We start from the raw sequence: 15335 nt of genomic DNA on the forward strand, positions 1-15335 counted from the left end.
TCAGATTTTGGTGAAAGAATCTTTGCGTTCTACTAGATGGTAATCCGTCATTTAAGAGCCATGTCGCTAACACCTGTAAAATTACATTTTTCCATCTTAAGAATATATCTAAACTACCTCATATGCCGTCACTGTTAGATGCAGAGAAGTACATTCATGCATTCATGACATCAAGACTAGATTAATGTAATGCACTGTTAGGTGGTTGCCCAGCAGGCTTACTACAAAAACTCCAACAGGTCCAGAACGCGGCAGCTCTAGTTCTTACACGTACTAGAAAGTATGAGTATATTAGCCTGGTTCTGTCAACCTTGCACTGATTACCTATAAAGCATCGCATTAACTTTTAGATCTTGTTTATGACCTATAAAGCCCTTCATGGTTTAGCGAACTTCTATTGTATTACAGTCCTTCACGTACACACACATGACACACTCTGTCAGTTTAAATCAGACTCAATTTTAAAGTTTTACATAATTAATATTGCATATAGGAAACTATAGTCTGTTCAATATTTGACCTGTGTTTCTCTCCATTATCTTAAATGTGTGCTTTCACTGTGCGTGCGTGTCTGTGAGTCCATCTGTGTGTATCTATGTCTATGTGTGATAGAACTTGTGCATATTGTGTTTTGGGAGCGTTTGTATGTGGGTACAGTATGTATGTCTTCTGAGTTTTTATCATTTTCTTGTTTTTACAGGTATATAACTTTAATCTATTTAATTTCAGTCAAATGTCTCATGTGCAGCTGCTTTGTAACAATGACAATTTTGAGTTGAGATGAAAGATTTATGACAGAAGTTTCAATTTTGGGTGAACTATCCCTCTATTGGCTCAAGATAAACTTGGGGACTGGAATGAAAAAAAAACTAAAACTAATGAGAAAAATGATGATCATGCAGGAAACTATGCAGTATTAGAATCAATAGTTTTTGTATAGAAATCTTGTATTTGTTGTGAATCAGTCTCTGTAAAATGGCTTTTATAAAAAAACTTAAATGTCTACATTTCTTATTCATGTGCCATATGTAATACAATAAAAATATATTTTGATGAATACTGACGTAAACAGTATTGTACATTTGCTGCAGATTTATGTTGCAAACAGGGTTACCACTCAAAGCAAAATGTGAAATTCCCTGACTAAAAAGCAGAATTTCCATAAAATATAAGAAGTGAAACCTGTCTTTGACAAAAATATGCAGAAATGTGTAAAAACACGATAAAAAATACAGTACAGAAAAATTACATTTTGATAAATGGACACTAAAATTTAAATTGACTGATATTCCATGACTTCAACAAAAAATATATAAAATTCCATGACTTTCAATGTCTGGAACAGATCATTTAAAATTCCATGATATTCCAGAAATGCCATGACCCGTGGGAACCCTTTGCAATCTCCCATTTCACTATATCCCAAAGACGCTCTATTGACATGAGATCTGGTGACCACTGAAGTACAATCAACTCATTATTAAGGTTTCTGGATTCAGTCTGAGTTGATGTGTGATTTGCGGGATGGTGCTGGAATTGGCCAATAGAAGATACATAAAGACTGTGGTCATAACACAACAACAATCCACAGGCAGGCTGTAAGAGAAAAACATAATGCACACACCTCACTGTCATGGTAAGGTTTGGAGCGAACTGTCAGACAGCTGAGTTCCATGCTGTCCTGATAGCGGGCCGGGATCTTCAAGCCTTGTAGTTTCTCAAAGGCATGTCGTGCTACTTTATACGCCCCCAGAACTTTACTTTGTTTCGCCAGAGCATACAGTGTATCCCTGAACCACATATCAAGGATCATACATCACACAATTTTTATGCCCAATCAATTTCATATTGGATGGTAATATTGTCATTCTTATATTCACTTTATAATATAGAGTTAATTATAAAAGTAATATTCAATGAAATTATACAAATATTTAATATAGTATATCATGTCTGTATGTTTAAAACAGTATTCAATGTTTACTGTAATAACTAAAGTTAAGTTATCAAGCCAATTAAGTTCCAGATTTCAAGGCTCTGCCCCTAGTCTTTTAACATGCATGGAAAACGTTCAAACTTGTTTCATGAAGATTTGTCAAAAAGCTATAAAAAATATTCAAAGTGTTCAATAATTGAACTTGATCTATTGGAGTTAGGCCCACATTAATGACGCTTGCTGTATTGAGGCAGCATTACTAAAACTGGGCAACGGATCTCCAGCTACCAGAATGCTTTGGACGGGTCTGGGTAATATCAAAAATATAATTCATGTGATAATTCATTTAGACATTTACATTTTTATTAAGATGAAAACAGGAGTGGACTTATTCATGTTTAGTATTTTGTTTATGTAGTATTGAAAGCTGTTTTGCCAGTGTTGGCAATTATTTTTAATGGATAGTATAGCTAAAGCTTCCTTTGAAAGCAGGTGATGAGGTTAGCATACCAGTGCCATCATCACTTAGCATCTGACAAGTCTAAGTGCTTCGGGTCTGCTTCTCTTCACTACTCTAGCTTGATTTGTTACTAGGTACTTTGTGGTAAATAAGTCGCTAAAGGAGACAAAAAATCTGAAATCTAGCAACAAAGTCACTAAGCTGCCAACACTGAGTGTTTGTTATGTTGATGGGTTTAAGAGGTTACCATTGTGCATTTGCGTAATCTTGAATCTTGTTTTACATTCACATTTAAATCGCAAGCAAATTTCACTGGAAAGGCTTGAGTCATGGTCAGCCTTGGTCATCTATAGACATTAAAGAGGTACTTTAAGCCTGAATCAAAATGTCCCATGTTTTACTCACCCTCAAGGCATCCTGAGTGAAAGACTTTCTCTTGAAGAGTAATGAAGTCGGAGTTATAATACCACATACTCTTGTACTTCCAAGCGGTGGAATGCCTTGAGGGTGAGTAAAATATGGGGAAAAGTGTATTTATGCATGAAGTATAACCTTAAGTGTTTTTTCATTATATAGAAAGTGACATTTTTTGGGTAGTTTTGTGTATTGAATTGAACTGATTTGGCTTATTTTTTCAATAAAATTGTGTAGCCATCTCTACCATCTCGTCTTTGTAATATAAGTTCAAGTACACTATGGTTGGTGCCGTTAACCCATCGCAGAAACAGGCCAAAGTGCTCAGTACAGTAAGACTGTGTGTCCACCAAAGTGTTCAAAACGTTAGGTGCTGGTCTGAAAAAACATCTACTGTAGGCGCCTGGTAGTAAATTTGTTTAATCCAAAAATATTGTTATCGTAGTAGTTTGGGGATATCACACACAAAGACTAATCCAACATTGTGTTTTGTACAAAGATGGTTGTACATGTAGGATTGCTCAATGGTTGCCCTGGTTTTTGCTCCCCCTTCCTTTACTGTGATTGGGCAACTTGGAGGAAAAACACAGAGCTTGTCAATGTCACTTTTTACCATATTGAACATTTTTCAAATTTGTGTCAGGGCACCGGAATAGAGCATGGACCAAAAACAGCAGCTGGTGGCTTTGTCTATCGGACAACAAAACCATTCTTTGGTGGGCACATGGCCTTACTGAAGCATGCAACTATATGACGCCACCGATTCATGTGACATCCACTATCTTTATCCCAATTTTCACAGCTCACTGGCATGAAATTGAACTTAACCAACAGTCTCTGAAAACACTTCCACTCAACAAAACTGTCACTGTTAGTGTGAACACATTGCGTCTTGACAGAAAGTGACAAAAATGTCCATTTCTGTGTAAGCATTCCTGTCTTCCTTTTTTGGCATCTGTGCTCATTTTCTCAATTGCTCATCTCCAGTTTTCCAAAAATAAATATCTCCCTGTTAACAGAGAGAAAGTGAGAATGCCATAAGAGGTGTGTGTGTCTGTGAGGGAAATGTGCAATAGTGACAGTAGAAGCAGATGTTGCTGTGAAAGTAAAACATTCACGGTGTACTCTGAAAAAACTTTGCATCAAGCGTTTCAACATCTCTACATTCATTTAGGTGTTGAAAGGGTTTATTTTGCATTCAACACACATCTTAAATCGCAGACGTGCAAAACCCTCACCATCCAATGATTGGTCTGCACATTACCGGTAAACACTTCAGTCAAATGAACAGTCATCTCACGGCATCACAACAAAGTCCTCCAAACTTTCAAGTGTGCGAGTAAAGGATACACTTTGGAGATGCCCATGGGAACGTCTGTGGTCAAGTTGTGGAACAGGAACCGTGAAATGTTGAAGAGAATCTCTGGCATGTGGGAACTAAACGGCTCTGACTGAAAAAAAAGGCATATGCATATCAATAAATGTTTAGTTCTTTCATTCAGCATTTCAAGAGAAGTCTAATATCAATCTAGTCTAATTTGACTAACTTGATGATTAATCCAAAAGAAGGCATCCAACAAGCAACCATACTATAATAGTTCTATAAATATATCATACGGTATAAATACCATATTGACTTTATGTTGCTCATCAATACCTGTGAAATGAACACTCACCATGTAATGATGGACAGAATGATACACGTGATAGAGTTCAGCCAGGTGTTGGAAACTGTGGAACTTCTTCAGCATCTCGTCTTTTTTCTCTTTGGCGTCTGAAAAAGGGCATGAATTTGGAATTGTACAAAGATAACGACAATTAAGCCTTATAATGTCATATATATATATATATATATATATATATATATATATATATTGTACTGTACACCTCCTTTTATCAAAGTACTGTATGTAACAAATACTCATCGACACCTCTAGCGATGTCAAGACACTGCATGGAGAGCATCCAGAAGTAGTAAGATGCATCATTAAACCTGCTCTCCACCACAGCATTATGGGTAAGCTGCTCCAGTACTCTCACAGCCTCTGCCTGTCGTCCAGCTTTGTGGAAGGCTAAAAAACATCAAGAGAGGGAATCCGATTTAATTACAGAGCGGCACTTGACAGGTTATGCTCGCGCAAATACTTTATTTGATCTTGCCTGTGAAAACCAGGATAACATCTCATTATTTAGCAAAATCACACAAAAAGCTTTCAGCTGGGTTTTCGCAGACAGAGTCAAATATGTACGACCATCCCACACTTCCGAATCAAGAGGAATATTTATCTAAATAGAAGATTGCATCTTAAAGTCAAGCTCCCATGCTATACATAGAAGTCACAGCTTGACAGCTAATTTAACTGATGCTGTTGATTAGGTTGCATTAGTCATCTTGACCAGAACCCAAAACATCTGTCATATAATATCTCAACAGCTTCTCCACTTTGTTTGTTTTAAGTACATGCCTTACGCTCCAAGAAAAGGTTTGGTTCACTTCCTATGTTCTACCAACAATGAAATGCTAGGTTGTTCTAAGTGGTTGCCTTGAAATAAGTAACAATATTTTAGGGCATATGTGACAAGCACATCTCTGATTGATTTCAGTGTTACCCAGATGTCATGCTTTGCTGCTCTATGAGAGAAGCATAGTTTCTAAATTGACTCATTATTGGGGTCGTTCTAAAATTAAGGCTACATATGGCATTTCATTCACCATGTGAAGATCATGATACAATAGACCAGGGGTCTTCAACTACTTTTCTTTAAGGGCCAGATTCCAAAAGTCTTTATGTATTGCATCCAATATTCGTGTCTTTTCATGAGATTAAATTAAAAGGGATTTTGTCTTATTCACATTGTGCCTGCAGGCCGGCAGTTTAATAGCCCTGCAATAGGCTGTTAAAATCAAATACGTATTCTATCAGCTGTCTATCTGGAATTAATTGGTTATAGTTTTTAAGCAGATGTTACATAAATTCATTTTCACAAACACGTTTTGTATGTTGCTTTGAAGAAAAAATACCTTGAGCTACAGAGGACACCTCTTGTAATCTCCTAACACTGCATGATGTACATTAGACCCCTGACTCATAGACCATACAGTGTCATTGTTGACCCAGTTAACTGGACATGCGAAAGCAGAGCGGAGAAATGTATGAAAAATGTATATGTATGATTTGTCCACTATGGGTGTTTTCACACCTCCAAATGCTCTTGGTGCAGTTCAGTGTGTATACTGTATGTGACCCTATGTGATCTCAAACCCCTAACGAAAGAAAAAACTAGAGTACTTATCTTTCAAAACGTACAAAAACACTGATAAATTAGAGCAGAATAATGACGATTACATTCATTAACAAACTACTTATGATATCATATCATCTATATACTGTATAATCTGGGTAAATGTCAACAGTAACTAACCCATTCTTTTGATATTTTTATATACAGTAATATCAGTTTATAAAACGTGAACTATCAAGTAGCCAGTGATAATAGTATGGGCATTTTTGATCACATTTCATTTCGAGTAATGGACAGCTTTGAAAAACGAGTACTTGAGATGAATTGGGGCAGTGACCTCTCAGTTTATGGTTGTGTCCTATTATCTAAAGTAGAAGGCTTATCTTGATTTGTGTATCCCTCTTTAACTTTGTATGCTAAAGAATTTTATTGTAAATTACGGTTTAAACAGATCCCAAGGATTTAAGAAAATGGTTCTTACCAATAAGAAAACATGAGGAGGGGCTTAAGATACATTATTTTGAAGATCTTAATAGAACTTTTAAAATCAATTGGCTTAATAGATTAATCGTAACTCCCTTTGGAACCATATCCCACATAGTCTCTTTATTCAAACAGATGGCTTTGAAACTTGCGCTTAATACTTCTAAACTCTTTTTTGAATTGTACCAACCCTTAAATTTGCATAAACCTCCTGGGAACACGCAACACAAGGTGCGAGGTAATGTTGAGCTGCTTTACAGTATAATGATGGCATAAAAAACTGAAAAGTTTTTAAATTGTGTTTTTGACACCAACCTGACTCCACAACTGGAAAAACAGGATAGTCACGTCCTTGCCATAGATGGAAAAAATAGGAAGTCGCAAAATTTCACAGACTCGCAGCCTCCCAGGCCTCTGCTCCGCTTTCAGAAATCCTTCCGACTGATTTGTGTGTTAAACTAATGAGGCAAAACTGATGCCATTGTTACTGTTTACATCTAATTCACCATTCACACCACCAGTGACTGGTAGCGGCAGGGGGACATGATTTTATTCATTAGCTTAGCATCATATGGTGACACGAGCAACAGTGATCGATGGCGTCAAGAAATTAGCGTCTCTTGTTATGTGACAAAGCTTTGAATATTTCACGTTTATCAAATGATGAAAGATTTTTGGAAGCGACTACCATTGGCAGTAAAGTAGTAGAGCTCATGTTAAACATCTCGTTCAGTTAATGCAGGGTTTTGTTACTAGGCCAACCAAAGCTAAGAGCACCTTCTAATGACCTGCTAGGAAGAGACTAAAAGCTCACAGTTATGGTAAAGCGTCACATTGATGTAAAAGAGGGTGCATTTGAAACTCTAAAGGATGAAATCAATTATAGTACATGCAAATTACACAACCAAGAGTTTGCAATTGGGAATAATACCACCCCTTTAAGGGCATTCATTTGTTTTTAGAGCTATTCCTGCTACCCTGGTTAAGCTCAAATTTACTCTTCATCAACAACAAAGATAAAACCAAAAAAATAACATTGAACAGAGTTATAAAGTTGTATTAATAATAAAAATAAAGAAATACACTATACAAACGTTTTGCATACCCTCTACCCTGTTAAATCCATTTAAAAATACTCTCTATATTGATCATTTCATTTCTTTCTGTAAAAGTGAGAGAGAGACAGAGATGTTTACACTTGCTTTTTTAAATTGTTGTGTTAAGTTTTTGAATGAATTCAACTGGGTTAAACTGACCTTTCTGTGCCTCCTCGAAGCGGTCGTGTTCTGCCAGCCACTGGGCATATGACACATAGACATCATCTCTGAACTGTGGCTGTTTCTCAACTAAAGAAAACGCCTGAGAAAAGACAGAAACAGGACAAGATTTCCAAAGGGAATGGTTTGTGTCATGGACGTTAGGCTATGGTATTATTGGTTAACTTGTTATGTTTCCTCACTTGCATGGTTAAGATAACGTTGGCCAAAACAAAAAGCCATTTCACGTTGATTTTTTTTATGTGTGGACCAAGTAAATCACAAACTAACATAAATACCTCATTCCAGTGTCTGGCCTCCACATGAAGCTCCACCAGAGCCTTCAGATCACCCATCTTATTATAAATCTCTGCAGCATAGCCATGATGATTCAGTTTCTTGAAGAACACGGCACATCTGGACAATGGTTCCCTCTCTGCTTTATCCAGCTTACGAGCCAAATCTATTAGCCTATGGAAGAGAAGATAACATATTCAATCATGTAATGTGCCATTTGGTATATCCCACGACACTTCAATATCACTTTGTGGCCCATTTTTGTTTTCTGTTTATTAGCATACTTAAGAGCAGTGGTTCTTAAACATTTTCGTTGTGAGGCCCCCTGTGTGTAGTGTGCATCGCTTTACGGCACCCGAAATAAAAACGTACATTCTTAAACTTAGAATTTTAATTAAACCAAAAACAATGCTGGAACATCAATACCATTGGTTTGTGGTCTTATTTTCTGATGTTTGATTGCATCAAATCTATGATAAATTTCAATATTTTCCTAAAATGTCACAAAATCTGTGGTCCCCATGGATCAATCTTGGGCCCCCCCCCCAGTTTGAGAACCACTGCATTAGAGATCTTTTGCCAATTTTTATTTTAATGTCAGTTTAGAGGATTCAAACAAAACCTGTTTGAAACACACGCGCTTTGTCACGGCTCACAAAAAAAGGAAGTGTTTGCATTTAGTTGTGCTGTGTCTTAAGCATACAGTAGGTATTTAACCAGAAAAATACTTCTATCCAATTTTTTTAATGTTTGTTTGGTATTGATTTGCAGTCTATCCATAGATCTTCACTCAGCGCAGGCTAAATGTCTAAACTTGATCTCACTCAGTCGAAGGGTTAGAGCTGAGATTCATATGTTAAAAGACAAACCCGTTGACAATATGAAAGGTTTAAAGAATTTACATCCACAGGCACACGTATTTATAGTTAATAGTCATAAATACATACATTTTCATATAATTTAACAAGGAACGCATGTATATTTGTCTTCACTCAGCATTAATCATTTACAATATTTAAATAAAGTTATTGCTTTTTTCGGGTTTTGCTGGGTTGCATTCAGAGCTTGTGTTTTGTAGAAATTGAGAAATGCAGAGTGAGATCATGAAAGAGTGCTTGTGCAAATCTCTGCGCGTGTTCGCTCATGTGTATTTCGCTCAGAGTAATGCATTAAAATGGCAAAACCTAAACTCTAAAACTATATAGCTTTATTTACTTTAAAATAAACCAAATGTGCTCTATAATATCGTTGGATTGACAGCATAAATCCCCCATTTAGAATAAATACCACTGCAAACACATAACTGCGTTTCTCCGCTGATTGAAAACCTGGGATTGTGATAATAATTAACGTACATTCAGTATTTATGTTTTTGGGGGGATGGTTTGTTATAAATCAAGAAATGTCTCTACTGTAGGCTTTATTCATTATGTCAAGCTTTTTAATTTTCTAAATGTGGTGGAAAGAGGGGCACTTCAGAGACATGCCCAGGTCATGAATTAAAGGGATAGTTCACCCCAAAATTCTGTCATCATTTAGTCAACCCCTCAGGTTGTTAAAAACCTGTTTAAATTTGTTCTGCTAAACACAAAGGAAGATATTTGTAAGAATGTCAGTAACCAAACAGGTCTCATCCCCCACTGACTCCTATAGTATTTATTTTCTCTACTATGACACTATATGGCAGATGAGATCTGTTTGGCTACTGACATTCTTACAAATATCTTCTTATCTTCAGGAGAACAAAAGAATGTATACAGGTTTGGAACAACCTAAATGAGTACAGAATTTAAATTTTTGGGTGAACTATCCCTTTAAGTGTAAGGTAAGTTTGTTGTAAAACACAAATGCACATGCTAGTCAAGGTCCCCACGAGCATTCAACTCAGAGCCATTGATAGAGAGAGTTCTGCCAACGGAAGTCCAAAACGCTGGAGTGTCACGTGATTCATGGAGCCTTCAGATGGTTCCAGGAAGTTATGTTTTCTCTTAAAATGCTTTATTTCTTTCTTTTCTTTTTTCATTAAATGGCTTTCATCTTTAAATGGTTTAGAAGTTGACCTCAGTTGGTCTTTTAGTCGCAGCTCCATGCGTTACTAGTAACTTCCGGGAACTATTAAAACTGTAAAAAAACTGTTCCATTGGAGTCAACAGAGAAGACACGACTCTCTCTATCAATGGCTCTGGTTCAACATAATGCGGGGCTGCGCAGATTGCGTGGCAAATCCCACTAAAGTACCGCGAGACCAATTCAAAAGCACATGGAACATCGGGATTTTCCACCGATTATCCGTTTTAACTTTAACACTAGATCTTTCCTTTTCTTTGAACAAAAAGTATGCGCAAAATGTTTGCTTGTTTTTATTCTTAACGAATAATCATAAAAATTAAAACAGTACCACTGCAAACCTATACGTTACGGTCGGACTGAAGTTACAAAACACCAAAAATGTAATTTTTTAGTTTCGACATCACTTCCATCCTCTATCTGTTTAACTATCTGTCGAGGTGCAACTTGCAGCAGGGGCAAAATATTAACAAAAGACTAAAATACTTGGTACTGAATCCTACTTAATGCTTTAATGGTCGTAAAATTCCGTAATGTAGTATTTTAAGGAAAAATGAATGACAGAAAGTGCATGTTAGTGAAGATGTTAGTGCACTCAACAAGCAGTTGAGTGCGTCTGTGTGTGTTTGTGTACAGTTTCTTACAAGTCCACCCATCCATTTTCCCCGATGATCTCAATGGCTTTTAAATGTTCCCCTGCAGTCAGGTACATGTCTGCTGCTGCTCGAGGATCTTTACTGTTCTTGGCCCAGTCTGCCTGTTTCTTTATCAACAGCTTAGTGTCCTTTGGGTCTGCTGAGCCCAGGAAGTCCTTCAACACACACAAGCTTGTGTCATTATATTATTATATCTAAACCAAACCTTCACATAAACATGACAATATTATTCAAGTAAAAAAATGGTTAGTTCTGGTCCATGATTCTGATTGGCCCAGCCGAGTTCTATGCTGTTATAAAACACCACGATTGATAACAGCTGACCGCATTACGCAGCCTAAACATCAGTTTATTTATTTCATGAAACCTTGCATACGCACATGGAATAACCGTTTTATAAAAGCAATAATCCCCGTAAAGCAGTGGGTGTCACGTCCGGACGGACAGAACCCAAACGCAGACAGTAGGGATGGGGTTAAACAATATTTATTAAGACACAAAAAAAAAACCCACGATGGGGCAAAACAGAAACTAAATAATAAGTCCAAACAGGAAGGGAAACAGGAACAAGGTAATCCAGGTGGTGGAGACACGAAGAAGCCAGCAACATCGACAATAGACAATATACATTAGACAATGAACCGACAAACAGTGAGGGAATGAGGGACATTAAATAAGAGGAAACTAATGAGGAGAGATGACAAAAGGATCGGGACGGGCAGGTGACAAGACTTAAACATGAGTGCAACTAGCGGGAAGACGCATAGACAGGTGAGGGACATGAAACGCTAATGGAACGCTGACAGAGAGACAAGGGGGCGGAGCTACACGGAAGACACGCGTTGAAATGTCAAAACAAACCGCCGTGTGTCCACGAAAGACGAACACAAACACACAAGACATGATATTGTCACAGCTCTGTCCCCAAGGCCCGAATACTCAGGACAGGAAGGACAGGACCGTGACAGTGGGTTACAAGTTTATAACAGCTAAGGGGGTTTTAGGCACTCTGCTTCACATCGTGTTTTGATTAAGGGTGACTTATTGTAATATTAATATTATTTAAAATACCCTTAAAGGAATGGTTCACCCCAATATGAAAGACATTTTTTGGATGAACTAGTCCTTTAAACATACCTTGGCATACTCAAACATGCGCAGGTCTGTGTACATGCTGAGCGCACGGCTGTCATGGCCAGATCTCCTGTACAGTTTGGCAGCCTCATGGAACTTGCCCTGGTAGGCATAAACGTCTGCGAGGAAGAGTTCGTTATTATTTTCGCCTCTCTTCTTCCTCTCCTGTACAAAACACACAAGAATGGATTACACTTTACAACAATGGGACGTGTCTCCACACATAACACAACAAGCTCAAAAGACAAAGTACTGTCCAAAGAACTAGAGAACTCATGACAAGAAGGACAGAACCATGACATCTTTAGCGTGTGCCATAGTCACACAAAATCCTGTGTGACGTACTACACTGTACATTGAACCCTAAATATTTTGTTCATTTACTTTAAAATTTCTTGATTTTAGAGTGAAATAAAAAAAATCTAAATGTGTATTTATATTTGACTAAAACCTTGTATCTCAATATTTCTAAATCATTTGTATTAGTCAACCTTTATCTTGAACTTTAACCTTTATGTTTGTCACTGGGGTTTGAAAATACCTAACCAATAAAAAGTATTAAAAAGTGCTTGAAACCACAGTTTTTAATCATTTATAAAGTACAGTTTAGTTTGGAGATCCGAGGTTTCAGAAGGACAGCGACCATATATTATTGCTGCCCCAAACACACAAAAACACTCATAATGCATTTACCCGCTAGCAACTACAATTCAATGCCTCATTGTTTTCAAAGAATACTCTAAACATCAAAAGCATTCCTAGTAAATGCCCCCGTCACTACAATTTAGCCCCAAACATTATTTTTATTTGCAAGTCTAAACTCATGTATGACTTTCTTGCATCCATGACACATCAAAACATGTCCCACAATGTTCGCGCTGCCGTTCTTTACTACACAGAATGTTTTACACTGGACTATAAACTGCTGCCATTTACAGCCTCTACCAGCCAAGCACACATGAACACATTACTGATCATTGCCTACATTATACAATTATTAAGGAAAGAAGTTATTGTTACTTTACCTAAATAACGTATTAAAAGTATTTTTAAATGCTGTTAAAATCACAGTGAACGAGAACAAGACAAAAACAGTCAAAGAAGCTGTATAATAGCAAACTGGACCCTTATGGACATATTAGTTCAGTCATTTATACAGTACACATCTTACCTCAATGCTGTTGATAAGCTCCAGATAGCGCAGGTCTCGAACCCTGATGAACGCCTGTACACAGAGAGACAGATATATAGTCTGATATTTGGATTTTAATGAGCTTAAAAATATATGTGCATCTCTTACTTTTTTTGCTGTGTTGAAGTCAAGTCCCTCCAGAGCCTCTGTGGCCAGATCTGTCCAATCATTATCTGTAACACCTAGACAAGCGATCTGATATGCTTCCTGAAACATCCCACGTTCGAGATACTGATACATGGGAGCAGACTGCAAAGAACAAGCATAAAAACAATGAGTTCTGACTGAAATATACATTGGAAAAGAAATACTATACTAATGTATAAAAATACATTAATTTGACTTTTTCCCAAAACGTTCCATCTGTTAACATCAGCTCATGCACAATTGTCATAAACAAACATCAACAAAGATTAATAAATGCTAAACAATATTATATATTTGTAATGTGATCTTAATCCGAACTCATTTTGTACCTGTGGTACTTCCACAGCAGCCATAGAGTACACGTGCAGGCAAAAGATCTTGGAGCCGTTGTAGCCCACAACAAAGCCATGGAGTTTCTGCTGGTGCACAGGAAAGTTACTGGCCTTGATGTTCAGATATCCACTGCCAGAGAAACACAGCATGTCTTCACACTGTGTGTTCCACGCCACGCTGTTTGCATTGGGTTCCTACAAAAACAACACACACAAACGCCAAGGCATGAGATGAAGGAGTACGGAGGCATTTGAGATGAATATATTATCTGGCCACATGGTTCAGCATGAAGAAGAAAAGCCTCAGCAAAAAGCATGAGATAAGACCTGGAAGAGCAGCTCTTTTGTGTGGATGTCATACACGAGGCATGTGTTGTGTTCGTCCACAACTGCTAACTTGTTGCGTGACGTGCTCATGTCCAGACAGCGCACCGATGTGTTTTGCTTCAGCAGTGTAATGGCGAAAAGATTGTCCACAAAAATCTGTAGAATCTACATTCAGAATAAACATTTCACACATTTGCAAATTTGTACTGATTGTTCTTACAACAGAAACAAAACTGGAATTATTTATAATTCATGCATAAAAACATATGCAAGCATAAAAATAAAATGGGAAAATGTTCAACAATGTTATGACAGGCTCTGATGTAACAACATACAGCTCCATTTTTCAGTCCAACCAGAAGCCCCTCTCTTCCAGCTGGGCCGCCGATCACTTTGATGTAGCGAATGAGAGACTCCATTAACCACTCTTTCTCTTTGACAGCCGTGAAGGACAAACACTGAAGTCTCTTTTCCTGCACGCATATATACAGAACAGAGATTATTTTTAACTCATTTATGACCTAAATTGATGTTATTTTAAAATAAAGTAGTATAACAATGTAAAATAAAAGATCTCAAAATCCATTTCATCTAAAAGCTTAAAAAAGTTTATAAAGTGCGTCTCAATATGAGAATAAAGAGCATGAGTGGGAATGTGCGGGATGATTGGAGTTATTATCTCCATGCAGATGGAAATTAATATGATTGGATTCACAAATCATGTTCATAGAAGAGAAAAAATATGGTTTTATAACTGCTACATCTGATCGCATGACTTTATTTTATCCTAATGAATTAGCCGTAACTAACATAATGTAAATGTTAAATTATTACTCGTATATTCATTTATTTGTCTAATTAAAAAAGTGGGGAAATGGCACTATTTTTTGTGTTTAAAACAATTATAATACATTTCCATTTATTCATTTGACTGATGCTTTTATCCAATAATTAAAAGTACACTGGACCTAATGCATTTCCAAAAATGCTGATTTACTTTTAAGGGGACGAGTCCAAATACCCCCGCTTGCGCTCGTGTCCACTTGAGAGCACGTGCACGCGACAGGAAGTAAGAGCGCAAGTCTGTCCAATGTCTTTAAAACACCAAAGTGCAGAGCCCTTAACGCACACTAAACCCACACTGTCTTGAACACCGCTTCTGAGCAGAAATCATGGCTAAATGTATCCCATCATGCATCACGTTCTGAATATATCATGAGAGGTTTTGCCCGGTTCTCGCAAGATGTTGCAGAAATCTTTCCAGTGCAAGTTATACAACTACTTTTTAAGGTAATCTTTATTTAATCTATTTTTGGCTAAAAAGTATTTTTCTTTTCTTTTTTCTTTTGTTTTGGGTACACCTCCTTTAATGCTATTAAACAAATCTGACT

The 15335-nt window shown here is 37.1% G+C and overlaps 1 protein-coding gene across 13 annotated transcripts in view; it reads right to left on the reverse strand.

Annotated features, from left to right (window-relative positions):
* The window catches only part of ift122 (intraflagellar transport 122 homolog (Chlamydomonas)), a 48372-nt gene that overhangs the window by 3294 nt on the left and 29743 nt on the right, over nt 1-15335 (reverse strand). For all 13 annotated transcript variants that reach the window (XM_056772896.1, XM_056772905.1, XM_056772907.1 and 10 more), the window contains 13 exons: nt 14280-14417; nt 13945-14109; nt 13615-13812; nt 13247-13387; nt 13118-13171; nt 11950-12111; nt 10801-10967; nt 8092-8263; nt 7793-7895; nt 4742-4882; nt 4487-4584; nt 4161-4261; nt 1625-1790 (listed from right to left, as the gene is read on the reverse strand). In XM_056772896.1, coding sequence (XP_056628874.1) covers nt 1625-1790; nt 4161-4261; nt 4487-4584; nt 4742-4882; nt 7793-7895; nt 8092-8263; nt 10801-10967; nt 11950-12111; nt 13118-13171; nt 13247-13387; nt 13615-13812; nt 13945-14109; nt 14280-14417 — 1806 coding nt within the window. The remainder of the gene's footprint in view (nt 1-1624; nt 1791-4160; nt 4262-4486; nt 4585-4741; nt 4883-7792; nt 7896-8091; nt 8264-10800; nt 10968-11949; nt 12112-13117; nt 13172-13246; nt 13388-13614; nt 13813-13944; nt 14110-14279; nt 14418-15335) is intronic.

The sequence above is a fragment of the Triplophysa dalaica genome, chromosome 18 (assembly GCF_015846415.1).
Source record: "Triplophysa dalaica isolate WHDGS20190420 chromosome 18, ASM1584641v1, whole genome shotgun sequence".
NCBI classification, from domain to species: Eukaryota; Metazoa; Chordata; class Actinopteri; order Cypriniformes; family Nemacheilidae; genus Triplophysa; species Triplophysa dalaica.